The sequence below is a fragment of the Pleurodeles waltl genome, chromosome 3_1 (assembly GCF_031143425.1).
Source record: "Pleurodeles waltl isolate 20211129_DDA chromosome 3_1, aPleWal1.hap1.20221129, whole genome shotgun sequence".
Lineage (NCBI taxonomy): Eukaryota > Metazoa > Chordata > Amphibia > Caudata > Salamandridae > Pleurodeles > Pleurodeles waltl.
In genome coordinates this window covers 1918923540-1918942500 of record NC_090440.1, presented here as the reverse complement: position 1 = coordinate 1918942500, position 18961 = coordinate 1918923540, and the positions used below count along the sequence as shown (strand labels likewise).

Genomic DNA, 18961 nt, shown 5'->3' with positions numbered 1-18961 from the left:
GATTACAAACCAACGGGTGACTGCAAATTTTACAGCTAAGCTCAGAGGGTAAGTGCCTCTACGACACCCATATTAGAGTACAAGGGTTGAGAGAGTCTCCCACAGCACTCAGATTGAGGAGTGAGCGCATTTTTACAGCCAGGCTGAGAGAAATATGTGTGGTTCACAAACCTCCGAGAAAGAGGAGTGGCTGCGCAACTCATAGAATGGCTCATTAGACTACGTGAGTGCGAATCCCACTGATGGGCCCTCTAAAGGAATGAGTGAGTGCAGGCCCAGAGCCGGCCTGTATGCTGCATAGATAAGAGATTGAAGACAATGCAATCTTCACTAACCATGGATGAAACATTAACTCGTACACACTTGTCCAACTGCCTGTTCAGAGGAGAGGCAAATTAATCCAGATTCCAAAGGGCCCGGGGCGAGTAGAATGCCTTGCGACTGGACATCTTGTTGCTGGAATACCAGCAGACCCTTGAGTTCAAATTCCCAACCAAATTTAACAGACTGAGAAAGTATTCCTTTCGGATTGTCAAGATCTTCCCTAAACAATAACTCCAAAGACTCTTTGCTAGGATCAGGCGGTTCCTAGACATCTTCCCTCCTTTTGCATTCATGTACCAGGTCCCAGAGACAACATTCTCTTGGAGGATGCAAACGCAAACGCTTCCTTGCAAGGCTTTGAATTGCCAATCTTGCTATTAACAGTTCCAGGAAGTTGATGTGAAGGGAGAATTCTTCCTGGGCCTGAATATCTCCAATTCATCATGCCCCTGAAGTTGTTTCTCCATCCCAGTTTGCTGGCATTGTATTCCACGATGATATTCAGAAGAGAACTCATCATGGACTTCTCATTGCATTTTTCCAGACAGACCAAACACCAATGTAATTCCTCCAGGTACTCGGGGTCCAGCATACAGGAAGGCTGGCATGGGCAAGGGACAAAGACAAATGTTCTCCTCATCCACTGGAGATAGTCCTGCAGAAATCTGAAGAGGCAGGATATGGGGTTCATGACAGTGCCCAAGAATATGACTGGATGGAATGAATAACAGGGAAATTACATGAAAAAGACCATGGAGGTCAGGTTGTGGAAGAGGGCCATCACTATGGAGAGACTATGATGTAAAATGCCAATAGTGTGAGCCAGCGACAAGATGACTTTGAGATCAGCCCTCATGAAAGAAACAATGGTCAGCTGTAGCTCCATGAAAAACCACAAAGGCAACAATAGGTTGAAGGTGAAGGAACGGCACTGCCGCATGCAAGAGTGCCCCACTGGAACTTTAGGAACATCTGGCATGGGGGTAAATAAAAATTGAGAAGTAGGCATCCTTTATGTACAAGGTCTAGTTGTCAGTGATCATGCTGTCATGAAGGCAATCAATTACTTGCATTCTAAAGTGCTTATACTGAACCCACTTATTGAGGGAATTCAGCTGTATCATGCATTTCATCAGCTTGAGCTTCTTGTGAAATGGAGCTTGGACAAAAGTTCCTACTATAAAAGCCCCCTCTGAACTTCTGGACCAGGAGAGGGCTCTATTTTCGTGATAAGAGGAGGTCTGTAAAGCTAACGAGCCTGAGCTCTCCCACACTGCAGCCTGTGCGTAATGGCTGTCCATGGGTCAGAGCAGGCAGAGACAGAGGGATTTACGTTCCAGCATCTCAATATCAAACCTTCCTCTTGGGATTTCTAATTTCCTACTCTCCTGGATCCAGCCAAAGAATTTGAATGTTGAATATATCTATATATACTTTGCCACTGACCCTTCCTGCTATCCAAGTCCTGCCTCAGATCTCGCCTACATAATCTACCTGTATCCTGGCTGCTGCTCTAATTCTCACTGGCTACCGTCTATGCCCTTGTCATCTGAACACCTTCCCTTTGCTCAATCCAAGAATCTACCTATATCCATTTCCAGATGATTTGGGCAGGCAGGTTTTACTTTGGTTTCTGTTCCCCCCCTGGTTTGCCAGTATGGCAGGCGAAAACCACAACATTTATCTTCTGTTTGACAAATTAGTCCAAAGCCTTTCTACAATAGGTCTAAGCATATCTCTCTTCTGCTGCAAGCAGTTTGTGGACTTAACCTGTTGATGAGCTAGTACTACAATCAAGTTGTAATACCCGTTCATTCATTTCATTTATTTTAATAGGAAATTGAATTGAGATGGGGAGAGATTCCACGGTCGTGATGCTTGCCCTGACTGGGCTTACACAAGGTACGAACAATCTGCTATAAGGTAAACTGCTATCTTTGGAAAATTCATGTCTCATCCTTGATAGCTTGAGTTAAACAGCAATGATTTACTCAAAGCAGTGCACCCCGAGCATGCACTGCTGAGACTTGAGAATGGCTGAGTCTTTGAAGGTGATCTCTTGCAATATAAATGGGCTAGGCATCCAACTAAATTATATGGCTACTGTTAGCTGGTTAAAATTGTATAGCCACTGTGTTAGTTTCTGGCAAGAAACCCGCTTGACGTCAAATAATCCTAAATTGCCTATTCCTTCGTGGTTTTCTGGTGCCTTTTTTCATCAGCTGGGGAGACCTATTTGGGGGTGGGGGATAGCTATGTTTTTTTTTCTAGATCCCTTAGTTGGGTAATTGAGAACATCAGGAGAGATAGATAGCCAGGGACCATGGCTTTGAGCGGTTGCACATTTAGCTTCTCATTGCATTAACTTTATTAATTACTATGGTCTAATAGAGAACGAGGTTCAGCCTCTTAAAACAAATGTATTCAGCTTTGATGGACATAGAGGGGACTAATTATCTTGGGGGGCGATTTTAATTTAGTGCAAAATCCCCAGCTTGATGCTTAGGGATAAGAAAGAACTAAAACACAAATATGCATCTATGGTGGTTTGATTTAAAAATGATTTAAAAATGATTATAGACTGATAGATCCATGGATCACTGCGAATCCTGATGCTAGACAATACACATGCTTTTCTAAACTCTTTAAGTCTGTATCACGGACTGATTCCTTTTTCATTTCTACCCAGTTTATTAGACTCGATTTACAGATTATTAGGAATAGTTTTTCGGACCATTCAGTGGTTTCCCTTCGATTAGAAACCAGGTCAGCCAACATTAGAAGCATTAGATGGAATTTTGACAGGTCTCTACTATTGCTTACAAATTGGAAAAACAATGCTAGTACTTTTAATGAGGAATTTTCAGGGTTAATGTGAATTCAGCCTCTTTATTTACCGCCTGGGAAGCCTTTACGGCCTGCTTTCTCGGCCAAGTCATCAATTTTAAAGCAAACTCAATGAAGACCCGCAGAGCACTGATTGAGGAAATTCAGGGCAACCTAGAGAAGGAGATTAATGCTTAAGTTCATCTTCTCATTTCCCTAGCAAACCATTAAAACTTGCTAAAAAATAAACTTCAGGATTTCTTCTTGAATGATGGAATAGTGAATGAGGGGACTACACTTTAGCAAGCTTACAAGGAGAGTGAGCATGTGGGGCGTGTTTTGGCTTGGTTGCTAAAATCCATGGCCAGTGTCACTCAGATATCAGAGGTGACAGTTCCAGATACTAACAGCATTACCTCTACCGGAGAAGATATCCATAAAGTATTCTTTAAGCACTATTGTACTCACATATCAGTCATCAAGTGAGGTTGCAAACGGTGTTATACGGAAGTTTCTTAATGCAATTTTATTTCCTCAGCTGTCAAACAAACAGCAGGAAAGTTAGTAAAAACAATATCCGAGAATTAATTTTGGATGGCTTTGGCCTCTAAGGTAAGGCAGCAGGAGTGGATGGTATTCCCATAAAAGTATGTAAAGAATTTGTTGTGCTTTTTCAAGATATGTTGATAAACCTTTTTAACAAGATAATTGTAGATGGACCTATCTCTCCATTATTTACTCAATCCCCAATTTTAAGCTTTAAAAAAAAAAAAAAGATAAATTGATTCTCAATTTAAAAAAAAAAAAAAAAAATCGCCTCTCAATTCTAATTCGTATAGGCCTATTTACTTACAGAATGCGGACTATAAACTTTTAATGAAGTTCCTAACTAATCGTTTAACTCAAGTTGCTCAGAAACCCATTTCATGGGGATCAAAATTACTTTCTTCCTCACAGTTCTATGGTAGTTACTCACCAGCTATTTCATCCAGGCCATAGATTTGTTCTCGACTGATGAAACCAGAGCTGCCATAGTGATGGTCAACACAAAAAATGCCTTTGGCCTAATTAGTTGGCTGCCTTTATTAGAGATTTGGAGGAGGTGTGGTTTTCCCATTCAATTTATAAGTCTTCTCAAGAATGCCAATTCAAGTGCAGTAGCCAGATTAGTATTAATTCACGTGATGCAAGGCAAGTCCAAATGTCACATGTAATGTGTCAAGGGTGTGCTCTTTCACCGGTCTTATTTACTTTTTTTTTAAAATCAAACCTTTTGCTGTTGCTTTACATAATGACGTGTCTGTTCACCTCCAATTTTCGGTATGTCCAAACTAAAACTTCTTGTGGATGACATTATTTTCTATTTGGATGCAGACAAAGCCAATATTCAAAGAACACTTGACAGGTGCAATGATTTGCTTTAATTGTGGGCTATAAGATCAATCACAATAAATAAAAAAATGTGTTGTTTAACGCTTTTGTGGAGTATCTTCCTATCGTACCTAGAGATCAGTGGAAGCCTACTCGCCCTGTTAGATATCTTGGGGTTTTGATCACCTCCAACATTCTTGATTTGTAGGAGATAAATAATCATGCAACATTGTGCAAAGAGAATGTTGGATTCTTGTAGTTTTATTTTTTACCTTTTTCTATTATAGGCCAAGTTGATTTTAATTAAAACATCCTTTTATTTTTGTTTTTTAATGTACCTATTCGACTTAACAAAACGTTTTTTAAGGAAATGGATTGTCTAATTAGGAGATTTATATGGAAACTACAGCTCCTATGCATCAATTTGTCAGCTATCCAATTAGCAAAGGATCAGGGCGGGTTGGCGCTATATGATTATTTTTTATCAATAATTATCAGGCAGCCCTTGTTGATTATCATGCACAATTTGCTGATCCATTTGCACCTAAGACATTTTTTTTAAGAATGATGGTGCAGAAACTAGGATTGTAGTTTTTTTTTTTAATCATGGAAATGCCACAAGAAAACTAGGTATAAATTGTTAAAAGCAATAACTTTGCATAAAAATGAATTAGGGCTAAAATACAGTATTTTTGATGTCCATCTTTTTTTTAGGGTTGCAGTTCTTGTTTTTTTTAAATCTGGAAATACCCCAAGAAAACTAATTATAAATTGTTAAAAGCAATAACTTTGCATAAAAATGAATTAGGATGAAATACAACATTTGTGATGGCCATCCTGTTTTTGTCTTCACAGGAGAGTGACAGCCTGGGTTTGCTGATCTCTCAATCCACAACTGCATTTTGGAAAAGATTGAGAGTGGCATCTTATATGATTTTAGCATCATAGTAGATGGAAGACCTGGAAGCAGTTAGGCCAGCTAGTGGATGAGAATTCATCCCTATGGTTCAGTTTCTCTCAAATTCCCAGCTTCTTGTGGAATGTAAATCCTGATATAGACCCATTCACAGCAACTTTTTTTAAATTAGTTTCGAAGTATAATATGATTGGAGTTGATATAAAGTGTTGCACCAGCAACTTCAGGTGAGCTACATCCCAAAGCGTCTTAAGAAATTAGCTTATTTCCCCAAATCAGTGGGTGGACATTAATGTTTTGGGCATAAACTGTTTATGGTGGCCAATTTTAAAAGAATATATTTCTTTGCTAGATGGGCTCTTTATTATACACCCCACCCCATTTTTAAATAAATGTTTTCCTAATGTTTCCAACAAGTGCTTTATATGTATCATGATGGCACAGGGAGATTGGGCACATTTTTGTTTACTTGTCCTGCCCTGCAGTTGTTTTGACAGCAGATATCTACTTTTTTTTTTATCTCACAGAATATCTTAAAGGGGGGAGCCAGGCTTATTAGTAGCACTTTTTGGGGTGTTGGCTAATAACCAAGCTTTCATAAGATCTAAACAGAAGTTTATCTTTGTTGCAGTTTGGATTGCTAGATCATTCATTTAACATTGCTGGAAAACTCCTAGATGACCATATTTTGGTCAATGGCAAATTAAAGTGAGTAGGATATGGGAGTTAGAACATATGCAACCCAAGAGGAACAACTAAACCGATAAATTGGAGCAGCTGTGGTGTTATATCCTGCTGTGTGCAGGGGGGGGAACACTAATATATAAGAGAAGTGGAGTTTATTTGTTTGTCGACATTAAGATCCTCTTCTTGTAACCTTATAAGTGCGGGCGTTGGCCACTGGCAGACGACCACACGACCTCCCTGGTGTTGGTCACGACCTGTGGCCGACATCAGAAAGGGGGTTAAAAAATCTTCTGGTACTTTGCACTGGAGAGGATTTTTTTTATTTAAATACCCATGGGAGACACGGAAGAGATTCCTTGTCTTCTTCTCCCATCCCCCTACCCGCACCTTTCGCTGACGCATTGACGTCACAATCTCTTTTCCCTACTGGAGCGGGAAGCAGAGGTAAGGCCGCTTCCTGCTCCGGTGGGGAGAACGGACCCAACCGGGTCTTCCCACCATTCGGGAAGGCCTCGTATGAAAGGGAAGATTCTCCCCCTTCAAGCAAGGCCTTCCTGAAAGGTTACCTGGCCCTGGATTGCAGCACAGCGCCCCCACAGGGGTTAAAAAATATATGTGTAGATATATATTTTTTTTTTAAATGAAATTGACATATATGACATATATATTGAGATATATATATATATATATATAGAGAGAGAGAGAGAGAGAGAGAGAGAGATCACTTTTGACAATGCGTGTGTGGTTCACCTGGGGGCCGCGATAGGCCCCCAGGAAAACCACACCCACATATAAAAGTGATACATATATGTGTGTGTGTCTGTCTGTGTGTGTGTGTGTGTGTGTGTGTATTTGCCACCAGTTCTCTTGCAGTTGCAGCTTGCGTCTTCAAAGCCATGCACATACTTCAATTGACGCGTTTTAACTGTAGCTTTTAGGCAGCAATAAAAAAGTCAAGTAACTCTTGTGATTATGTTTCTGCTACAAAAGTATCTGACTTTTGTCTAGTGGAAGTTTTGATGCCATAAAGTAGCGCAGAAAGTTTATTTGCCTACTGCAAATATCAAATCTGTATTTTATGTAAATGGCTGAGTGGATCAGTAAAGCCAGTCATTACCTGGGCTATAATACAAATGGAATGTATGTGCGAGGGGGGCTATGGAAAGATAAAGGGCACTTTTGCTGGGTGGTAGTGAGGGAATCCGAGGAGGAGGTCATGGGAGTGGGAGCACCAATAATGATTGTTGGACTGGGTGCCAGAGGCGCTAAAGACTGTGATGATTGGTATGTGACAAGGTGATGTAATAGTGTTTCCTTTTTGGTTTTTAAGTGTCTTGACAGAATGTGCTGGCTGAGGGAAGAAGCGAAGGTAAGGTGACTGGCCTTTACTGTTGCACGCATCACACACACACCCACCAGCAATTTTGTGACTGTCTACCGAGGCTAGTGTTTTAGAGCGAGCGTTTAGCCAGTAGCAGAGATGGTGTCTTGTTGGATGATTGCTGCTCAAGCCCCAACTCGGATTATAGAGGACGGCTCTGACGTAGGATCAGAGACTGAGACAGTAGATACTGAGACAGAATCTGAGGGATAGGACAATGGGGCAGTCCCTGGGAGTGATTTTTCCGACAACTCGTCTTCCAGTGATTCTGAGGGAGGTGATGAGGACAGTCGTCCTGCTGTCCCTTTGTAAGCACAGTCTGGGCAGCGGGACAATAGTGGGTTAGCCCAACCCAGAGAGTAGGTGCATAAGGTGGCAAGCACAGAGAGAATGCCCTCTTGGGAGCTTCCCAATTTAGTTCAGCCTCAAATTCCACCGTCCAAATCGTATTGTGGAGACATCAAATTTATCACAAAACAACCTGGTTTTGTAAAGCAGGCACCTGCATTTTTCGTCCTGGGCTCGGCAGCCATATAGGGAAACCTACCAAACCCAGACATTTCTGGAAACTAGACACCCGGGGTTGCCCACGGAGGTGTGGATTCCCCAAAGTTTTCTTACCCAGAATTTTTTCTTGCATTTCTGCCACACAAACTACAGGAATATGCTGGGATCTACAAAATTCCTACCAACCAGTGTTTCCCCACCTGTCCTGATAAAAACGCTACCTCACTTGAGTGCCTGGACCTAGTGCCTACGTCAGGAATGGACCACCCCAGGGTCAACAGTTGCCCTCATATAAGGACTAACATTGACCGTTGTTTGATCCATTCCTGACACGGGCACTAGGCCTACCCACCACACAAGTAAGGTACCATTTTGTATCAGGAGACTTGGGGAATGCTGGGTGGAAGGACATTTGTGGCTTCCCTGAGATTCCAGAACTTTCTATCACTGAAATGTGAGGAAAAAGTGTTTTTTTGGCATAATTTTGAGGTTTGCAAAGGATTCTGGGTAACAGAACCTGGTGGGAGCACCATAAGTTACCCCATCCTGGGTTCCCCTATGTGTCTAGTTTTCAAAAATGCACAGGTTTGGTAGGTTTTCCTAGGTACCGGATGAGCTAGAGACCAAAATCCACAGCTAGGCACTTTCCAAAAAACACATCAGTTTTCAAAGTAAAAATCTGATGTATCCATGTTGCGTATTGGGGCGTTTCCTGTCGCGTGCACTAGGCCTACCAACACAAGTGAGGTACCACTTTTGTCGGGAGACTTGAGGAAATGCTGGGTAGAAGGACATTTGTGGTTCCTCTCAGATTCCAGAACTTCCATCACCGAAATGTGAGGAAAAAGTATTTTTTCTTGCCCAATTTTGAGGTTTGTAAAGGATTCTGGGTAACAGAAGCTGGTGAGAGCCACACAAGTCACCCAATTCTGAATTCCCTTATTTGATCAAATTTTCAAAAATGTATAGGTTTGCTAGGTTTCTCTAGGTGTCGGCTGCGCTGGAGGCCAAATTCCACAGCTAGGCACTTTCCAAAAAACACGTCAGTTTTCTTTGGGAAAATGTGGTGTCCCCATGTTGTGTTTCCTGTCGCGGACAGTAGGCTTACCCACACAAGTGAGATACCATTTTTATGAGGAGACCTGGGGGAACACAGAATAGAAGAACAAGTTTTATTGCCCCTTGTCTTTCTCTACATTTTTTCCTTCCAAATGTAAGACAGGTCTATTTGAGAAATGCCCTGTAATTCACATGCTAGATAAAATGGGGACCCCGGAAATTTAGAGATGTGCAAATAACCACTGTTTCTCAATACCTTTTCTTGTGGCCATTTTGGAAATGCAGACGTAACAGTATATTGCACTCAAAAATCTGACACAGCTGGAAAACGTTATAGAAGAAAACGTGGACAGAAATGGTTCTTTTTTCACTTCAATTTCAATATTGTTTTAATTTAGCTGTCACTTTTTGTAGGAAACCTTTAAGGATTTACACAAATGAACCCTTGCTGAATTCAGAATGTTGTCTACTTTTCAGAAATGTTTAGCTGTCCAGGATCCAGCATTGGTTTCACACCCATTTCTGTCACTAACTAGAAGGAGACTGAAAGCACAAAAAAATAGTACAAATGGGGTATGTCCCAGTAAAATGCCAAAGATGTGTTGAAAAATGTGGTTTTCTGATTCAAGTCTGCTTGTTCCTGAAAGCTGGTGGATTTTAGCACCGCAAACCCTTTGTTGATGCCATTTTCAGGAGAAAAAAAAACACATGCTTTTTTCTGCAGCCCTTTTTCCCATTTTTCTGAAAAAAACGAAATTTTAGCTGTGGTTTGGCTAATTTCTTGGTCTCCTCCAGGGGAACCCACAAACTCTGGGTACCTTTAGAATCCGTAGGGTGCTGGAAAAACGGATGCAAATTTGGCATGGATAGCTTATGTGGACTAAAAGTTATGAAGGCCTAAGCGCAAACTACCCCAGATAGCCAAAAAAGGGCCCAGCAGCTAAGGGGTTAATTGTTTTGAGTTATTTGGCTTCATATTGCTGTCTGCATTTTCTAAGCATTTTGAACATTACATTATGTCTGAGTGCTATACGCACTTTAAGCGAATATACTCTGATTATGTGGTTAAAACTCTCCCTGCTTATCCAAGCAGGTTGATGTCTTAACCCATTTGTGTTTTCCTTACTGAATGCTGCTTCTTTTTTAATATTATTGTGCAATAGCTAGATTTCACTTGTTCATTTTGCACTTTAAGTGTGTACGACCAGCAGAGTTCAAATCTTATTGGGAGTTTTGCACTTTTATGTTAAGCTTTGTGCTGTGCTATGTATCTACTGCCATTTTTGCACTATCTAGGATGGCATTTGGACTTTAGAAATGGTCTATCTGTTTGTTATATGAGGTAGATACAGATTTACTAGGTAGATACATTTTCCATTTGGTGCGGAGCAAGATCTTGAAAAGTCTAGATGACAGAAGTATTTATGATTTTTTTTTAACTCCTAGCTAACCTGCTTTTAAAAATATTGATTGTTGTGCACCACAGCTAGAGATAAATGCATTATATTGTTATTATTATATAAGAAAACGCTTTCCTCAGAGAAATGCATACCAGTGGTTCATGAGCAACAACAAACCAAAACCTCAACGGGTAGAAAAATGAAGAACATAAAAATGAATTACAAATATAAGAATGTATTTAGTAAAATGCCACAAAAAGTGAAGGAATCGGATGTAGGCGACAACGTTTTTTTTCCTCAAAGCATCCACCTGGACACTGTAGTGCTTTCAATTTGGAGCACTGAAAGAAAGCAATGCCTTTAACAGCTTATCTAGGGGAAAAGTGTATTTTATAAAACTTAAAAATAAATAATAATAATGTAAACAGTTCTGCCCATTCATAGCAGCAAATGTTCTCGTTAAAGAGTACATTGATGGTGACAGGACCACGGCACAGACTAAATGCACTGGAACTCACCTGCATGGGCTCCTGCTTCAGGATGCATCAGTGTACTGCAGTCGCGGCTCACGGGGACTAAAAGGGCCGGTGTGTGGCTGGGCGGGAGGAGTTGGGGGGGGGAGGATAATATTGAAATAAAAATAGTAAAAAAAACAAAAAAGTGCCTGCTTGCTGCGCCGTTCCTCCGTCCCCTCAGCAGGCACAGACTCCCAGCCCCTCTGTCATCCCCCATGACCCCGCCCCTTTTACAATAAAAGCATACTAAACATAGTTTATTATGCTTTTATTGTAAAAGCTTTGCTCCTGCTGCTGGTGGGGGGGGGCGCCTCCACCCCAGCGGAGGAGCCGCTGCTGGTGTGCTGTCTTCTCTCTAGGCTGGGGAAAGTTTGGGGGCTCTGGTGGCCAGGGTTGGGATGGTGTGTGGCATCACTGGTTTAGTGCTGCAGCCCCTGAAAACTTGGACAGATTCAGTTGCCACCATGGGTTGTGGAAGTGCAGAATCATGAACACCAGTAACATGCGTTTTCACCATCCCACTGTAAAAAGGCAACCACCACATTTCAGCTCAGAAGGAAAGATTGGGATTTCGACTTCTGTGGCAAACGTCTCAGACTTATAAGAAGTCCTTCCTCTAGTCAGTTAGTGCTTGCTATAGTGCATGCTGGTGTGTTGATTTCGCTTTCATATGGTTCACACCAGAGTTTCCCTTCAGTTTGCACCTTCCTCTTTTTTGGTTATTCCCATTCGTGTCGCTTTATTTTTTTTGCTGGACCTCCAGTGTTTGCTCTCATTCAAAAGTTCTGACACTGAACTGCTGTGCAGAGTATGGAGTTCATTCCTAGTTTGGCTCATCTCCTCCCCAGAGTGGTGAGGGCCGGTTCTTTAGCATGTCCACTGTAATACGTTCTTTCCATGTTTACTGATGGCAGAAAGAAAAAATCAAAAGCGTGGAAATCTTCAGGACTGGTTACGCAGATACCAGTTGTAGGGGGCTTCCTACAACTCTAGCGAGACTCCACAGCAAAATGGTCCGTTCCAACGGGTCCTCTCTGCAGCACCAGCCTTTCATGAGCCACTAGGCCTCTGCACTTCGTAAGTACAGGAGGGAAGCTTCACAGGGCATGCGGGAGACGGGTGCACTGGTTTTCTTCCAGTCGTGCCCTGCTTCTCTATGTCTCAGATATTATGCACTCGCCGGCCTCAGGACAGAAGTTACGCAGGGGCAGCCGGACGGGCCTCACATGCTGAACCTGTTTGTTTCTGGGGTGTGGGGCAGGAGACGGGATGTGCATGTGCGGAGAAGCATTATGAAATAACATGAGTGGGATGAATGATCCTCTGCACGCCCCAGTGCTATCGAGAAATTCAATGTAAACATAGAATAGTTTTGAACTATCAATGGTTTCAGATCAATACATCAATGGAATTCCATAGAATTATTTAGTCTGTGATGGGGTGCTGTGAGCAAGCTGTGAACTACTTTACCTCAGCTGTCTGAAACGAGCCACACACCTAATGACTTCTCTATTTTATATTTAACAAAGATCCCGGAGCCGCCTACTTCTGAACAAGCGCAGTCTCGATTTCTTGATTAAAGCTGGCATAGCCTTGTTGTTAAAGGGCTGCCTGGCTTTGGAATATATGTGGCACAAATTAAACGAGCAATGGCAAAAAGTGACCTTACCCTGAATATCTGTAAACACTCTAGGGGGATGCAAGAGGCGCTGTGATGGATCCCCACCAAAACACTAGGGATAGGAAAATGTAAACCCTCCGACAATCTGTCCAAAACATGCTCATTTGGAGCACTTCCTGACTGATGCTGAAGCTGCAACCAGTTCTTTAATGCGTACTGCTTTATTTCATCACTTCCTAGTCGAATTTACCTTCGATGCTATTTACTCCACCAGCCTAGGTGTAGAATACTTCGCTGTGCAAACTGTACTGGCGCGAGCAGAGTGAAGCTGACAGTTTTGATCAACACCCCTGGTGCAAGCTTCCCACGAGGATGGACGAATGACCCTTCAGCACTTAAAAGCTCTGGATCCAACCAGCTGCGCGCTCTAAGAGACAGCATTTAACCGCACTCTCGAGAAAGCCTATAATGACAATCATGATAAACACTGAAGGATAGAGCCTGCATTTCTTTCAGCCTTTTCACTAAACCAGAGTGCACTTTTGGATTTCTAGGAAAGACCTACCCCTAGAACAAAGATAACTTTACACTGAACTGCAAGACTACTCTAAGAAAGTCACTGGTAGAACAACAGTGATCCAGGCAATGACATGCAGCGAGGTAATGGAGCAGATCAAATAAGTGCAAACATAGCTGCCATCTAACATCACGTGGCACGGTGAAAGTGTGAGATCAGAGACCCTTCTTATACAGTCCTGAGCAAGGAAGTACTTCTCCCAGAGATCTGCATTACTCCTCATAGAGCAGGAGGGCTGCGACCAAGCTTCTTCTGCAGGTAGCTCTTCAACAGCACTTCAAGGGCTTCCACAGGGATAGCAAATGGTACACTAAGAGGGTTCTCCTACTGGTAAAGCTGGAACAGTTTATTTTCTGATAAGGTTTACTGGTGCCTGACAAAGCACCGCCTCATGGTGTAGTCAGCATCCTTGACTACCCTGGACTTTAACGCAGTGGCGGCCTGGTTCCAGGGCGTTTTTGTCTAGCCGGTTGCTGACAAATGTCTACCTTGCTACAATGACTGGATGAGAGTGCTCACCCTGCCTCACTGAACGGATGAAAGCGGTAGACTTGGATGAGAGCCTCCACTCTGGTACCCATTGTTAGATGAGCACATTAACCCTGCACCGGCGACTACGCGAACGCATTTATTAAGCTTGGCTCTCCAGTAGCATGACTGACCTTGCTGTCAATAAGTCCCCTGTGTTCTGGCACCTGCACTTAGGGAGAAAGCTATTCACTCTGTGGGAGAACGCTCAGTACAAAGCCAGAGAGTGAAGCACACTTCAGTAGTTTATAAAAAACAGATTGAATTACAGAAACTCTCCTCACAGAACAACTTTTGTGTCTGCGTAATTGACAAGCAAGTGCCATCTACACATTCACCATATACTTATTGTAAATCATTCACACAGTTTAGATGTCCCAGAACGATTTTCAGTGCCTCTAACCCAGTGGATGTCTTGTCCAGTAGGGTAGAGGTTAAGCCAGAAGAACAGGCAATACTGTGCTTTCCCCCCTAGAGATGGAATAGCACTCTTCCCTCCTGCTAGTACTGGTATACTATCACGAAAAGAAAGAGGTGGGGCAGAGTGCTTGATCAGAGGACGACCACGTTCGATCCTCTGTTCTTACTACATCCAGTATGCACACACTCTCTGGTGCCAGGAAGTGACTCACAGGAAGTAATCTGTTTCACGCTGAATATCACAACATGGGAGATGGATCGGAGCAGAGCATTGGCCAAGCACTGCCTTTGCTAAGATATGTTTACCTGCACTTGTCTTTGTCATCATCCATCTTGCAAATCCCAGTACACCACATATGTTACCTAACAAAGATGGATGACAAACAAACCCCCCAGCACTGAGAGTAAAGACTTGTGAGGATACAATCATACTCCAGTGAGCTCAGAATCAACTTGTTCTCTATTTACTTGAAATCCACTATCTGTCTTACAGACCCTCTCATTCTACCTTGATTAGTAACTAAAGTCCAATCTGGAGCTTGTTCTAAGAGAGAACGCTGTATGCACTCAACCCACATTCAGTCTTGGCACATCGTGAACCTGGAGAGGATTCATGCTCCCACAAACAACCAAAGTGACAGCACAAGACCTACAAGAAGTGGCCCCTTAGCATTGGGGATCAATTGCAATCCCGTCATTGCTATTTACACTGACGTGTGCCAAGGACCTTCACTGCAGGTGGCAGTGTTAAGGCTGGAGACAAGGAGAAGGAGTAGGAGGAGGTGTTAGTGCCACCAATGGAACAAGGAGCGGTGGAGGACACTGCAGCAATCTGACCAGATGTGCGGTCCAGGTTTATACATTCCTTCGCAGTGAGGAAGCAGGAGGGATAGGTTAGAAGACAAGGGATAGTCAGCTGTCTGCATGTGGGTGGATGAATGTGAGCACAAGGGATAGTTTCTGTCTTTAAGAATGTGCATAACAGTTGTTCATCCCTGGTTTCTGGTGGCAGCCAACCTGTGTCACCGCAGGCATTATGGTGGCCATGGCATGTGTCGTCCTTGAAATATCGTGCACATTCTACCCTAGTGGTTGTTAGACCATGGTGCACATTATTGGCATTATGGTGGCCCTTTGAATATTGTGGGCATTCGGGGTATCAGAGTCATCATCAAATAAGGTGAACCTCACAGTATTACATGCATTCTAGGTATTATGGTGGCAGTGGCTTAAGATGGCTCTTAGAATACTGTATTTCCTTTAGGCATTTTGGGGACCCTAGCAAATCGTAACTTTTGGAATATTGTTCAACTTTTTCAATTCTGGTGGCCTTTGTTTAAGGTGGCCCTGGAAATCATGGGAGTTTTACAGGCATTATGGAGGACCTCTGAATATTGTGTGTATTCTATAGAATAAGTTGGCCTCGGCGAGGGATGGCCATTAGAATATTGCAGCCATTTTAGATATTAGGGTGGCTCTTGCACTAGTTGGTCCTTTGTGGAATAAGGTGCATATTGTAGGCATTGTGGTGGTCGTGGCATATGATGGTTCCAAAATTCACACTGTGTGCTTCTTTGGCATTGCTCTGACTATTCTTGTTAAATTGGTGTTCCTCCATGGCATAGTGCTCCTCCTGTGATATGATGGGCAACTAAGACTCCTGATAAGTATCCTCACACAAACTGAACATCCCTAACCTTTGGTACCTACTACTAGTATATAATGGACAAACCTTGCATGTTTGTAGGTTACGTCCATGATGCACAATAAAGCATGAGAACTTAATAAAAAAAATTTGGGGGGACCAACGTGTGGGTTAACCAACACTGAAAATTAAGAACAAGAAATATTTTTAAAATTGCTTTTTATATCGTGTGCGTAGTAAGTTTACACACCTACATTTAAAATATGGTATTTGAAAGCAAAATGTGGGTATTTGCAGAAAATGTCAAGATAATGGGGCAAAATTACTGAATTTCCATATTATACTTAAAACAGATATTGAGTGCTAATTCATGCTGTGATGGGGCACTTATTGCTGGTGGTATTTCCATGTTTTCAGATGGCACTTGCAGTTATGGCTGCTATTCTGTTGTCCACGTTGAACGCTTTTTCCTATTATCACCACCAGTGTTTTCTGAAACCACAGCCAGGATAACCTTACAGATGTATCTATGGTATGAACCCGTAAGGTCTCTGTAATCTGAGTGCTAGTGCCAGTGACTGTTAGATCTACCTAACCTCTGAAGGATAGCTCCACTTATCAGTATCCGCTAACTCAGATCATGCCATACATGTAATTTTGTATTCTCTTATCTTGTGCCTTACAGAAATATTCTCCATCATACTGAAAATGTATCAGGAAGAGGCAGGCAGAGAAAACGAAAGAAAACAGCAGGCAGAAGTACGTAAAGATGCAAGCTACATCTTAAGAAGTAATATGAGACCTAGATAATTGCATATGTAGATTATGCATGTGTTATTTATGAAGCACAAACCAACCCGTAAAGCCTGTAAAACCGATGAATTTCCAGACATTTTCCGGGAAAGATGACTGCAAAAACACACTATTTTCAACAATTTATTAGCATTTTTTCTTAAGGCTGGCATCCTTTTCCAAAGTCTCCTGGGGAAGATCACATCTGTTTAGCATATCGTTAAAGTATTGCTTTATTTCATTAGCAACTCTTCAGAGTTATAAGCAAAACCTAGGACTTGCAACTACGTTAGTTGAGTATTGTGCTATTAAGTACAAATCTGACCTAATGTTTAAAAAATATTCTTGGGGAAAAACATCCCTCCAAAAATCCTCTTTGAGGAAGTCAGGCTTGCTCGCATTAGATGCTACACTGCTGGATCGAGGTCGATTTTCAGAACACTCACATTAGACACAATTATATTCAATTAATCTAAATGGCGCTAAAACTACGCAGTGGTCTTGCTGAAATTCTAGCATGGCCTCAGCCCCACACAGAGTTATACTGGACACCCCTCTAACACACCACAGCCCTGTTAACATTCGCCCTTGAAGTAGGAACATTTATTTCATACATTTTGGCATATAGCTGCACTTGGGAGGAAAGAGCCCAGATATAGGGAGAAAATGTCCATCTACAACCGTGGCCCTTTGACAGCATCCACAGTACTTACATGAGAGCGTCAACACCAGGTTCCAGCCGTGGCGAGGTGCAGCCTAGAACCTCTCCGGGGGACAGTGGCTTACTCTGGGGAACCACAACCTTAAACTGTGAACGCAATACTTGGGAGGCAGCCTAGAGAAGAAGAAGAGACATGCTATCAGACAATGCAAGAATCACAAAAACGCATGCCAGTAGCGCAATCACCCCGCAGAAGCCTCCTCGATCCCGTTATTCAAGAGAAGCCGCAAACAACACATCCTTCCCCATCCAGCTTGAGACTCACCACCGAGCTACATACCAGCTTATGGTCATCATCCCATCTTCAAAGGCTGTTCTCATCCCTGGTGTTTGCCATTAGCAGATTGTCCCTACTCTCTCCAATCTCTCTCGTCCTCCGATCTGTCACATGTGCTTGAAATCTTTCCTACCTTATGGACCCTCTGTGACCTGTCATGAGCATGGTACTGTTGACATCTTAGATACTTTCACTGCCAAGATTCATCACTCCATGCATGTCATGATTCTAACCTGATCCAATCCGCTCAACAGAACCATGTACATCCGACCCCTTTCACAAAGCATTAGGCCCTCAATCTTAATAGTTTTGTATGTGCAATATCAAGAACTAAAACCATAAAAGGAAAACAAGCACTGGCACAGCCAATAGGTCTGGATTTTTTTGTTAATTGATTTTTCTTTGAACAAAAAAGCTCATAAAAAAGAATAGATGCATTGCACAGAGTTACATTGGTAGGTCTGGATTTAATGTATCGACAAATGTAAACAAAGGAATGCACAAATGCTGTTCGCAGGCATTGTGATGTTTATAAAATTAAGGCCTGTCCCACTGGCTTTGCCAATGAAGGGAAAAAAGAAGAAAAAATATTGTTTTCTGTGTAGAATGCGCACAGCGGATAAGAAACTAAGGGCCACATGTACACATTTTTGGATTTGCAATTTCCTAATTGCGATTCTATGTGAATCGCAATTAGGGAATCACAAATCCAAATGTAAGAAATTCCAATGAGTTTCATTTGCGATTCCCGGTGGGTCACAAACAGACCTGCCTCATTAATATTAATGAGGTAGGTCACAATTTGTGACCCACCGGGAATCGCAAAAATCACAGGGATGGTGGCCTGCTAGTGTCAGCAGACCATCATGTCTGTGATTGCTTTTAAATAAAGCTTTTTTTTTTTTTTTTTAAACGCAGCCCGTTTTCCTCAGAGGAAAACGGGCTGCGTTTAAAAAGAAAGAAAATGAAACGTTTCAGTTTCATTTTTGAAGAGCAGGCAGGGGTCCATGGGACCCTTGTCTGCTCTTCAGAAACGTTTTCCTAAGCATTCACAAAGCGGAAGGGGTCCCCTTAGGGACCCCTTAATCTTTGCAAATGGGTTAGCAGCAATTTGAAATTGGTGCTATCTGCGATTGTTTTGCGACCGCATTCCCGATCACAAAACAATCATACATACCATTTAGATTCGGTATTAGGAAGGACGCCCTGAACACGCCCCTTCCTAATACCGAATCGCAAAACCCAAATTGCGATTGGGTAATAAGTTAGCGAATCGCAGCTTGGACCTTGTACATCCCCAAAAACATTTTTCTAGTCACAAACGGGCCGATTCTGCGAAACAGGCCCGTTTGCGACTAGAAAAATGCTTTGACATGTGGCCCTAAATGTGGCAA

The 18961-nt window shown here is 42.4% G+C and overlaps 1 protein-coding gene across 3 annotated transcripts in view; it reads right to left on the bottom strand.

The window, feature by feature from the left end:
• The window catches only part of DPH1 (diphthamide biosynthesis 1), a 1238545-nt gene that overhangs the window by 457472 nt on the left and 762112 nt on the right, over positions 1–18961 (bottom strand). For all 3 annotated transcript variants that reach the window (XM_069226145.1, XM_069226146.1, XM_069226147.1), the window contains one exon: positions 17283–17404. In XM_069226145.1, the coding sequence (XP_069082246.1) occupies positions 17283–17404 (122 nt within the window). The remainder of the gene's footprint in view (positions 1–17282; positions 17405–18961) is intronic.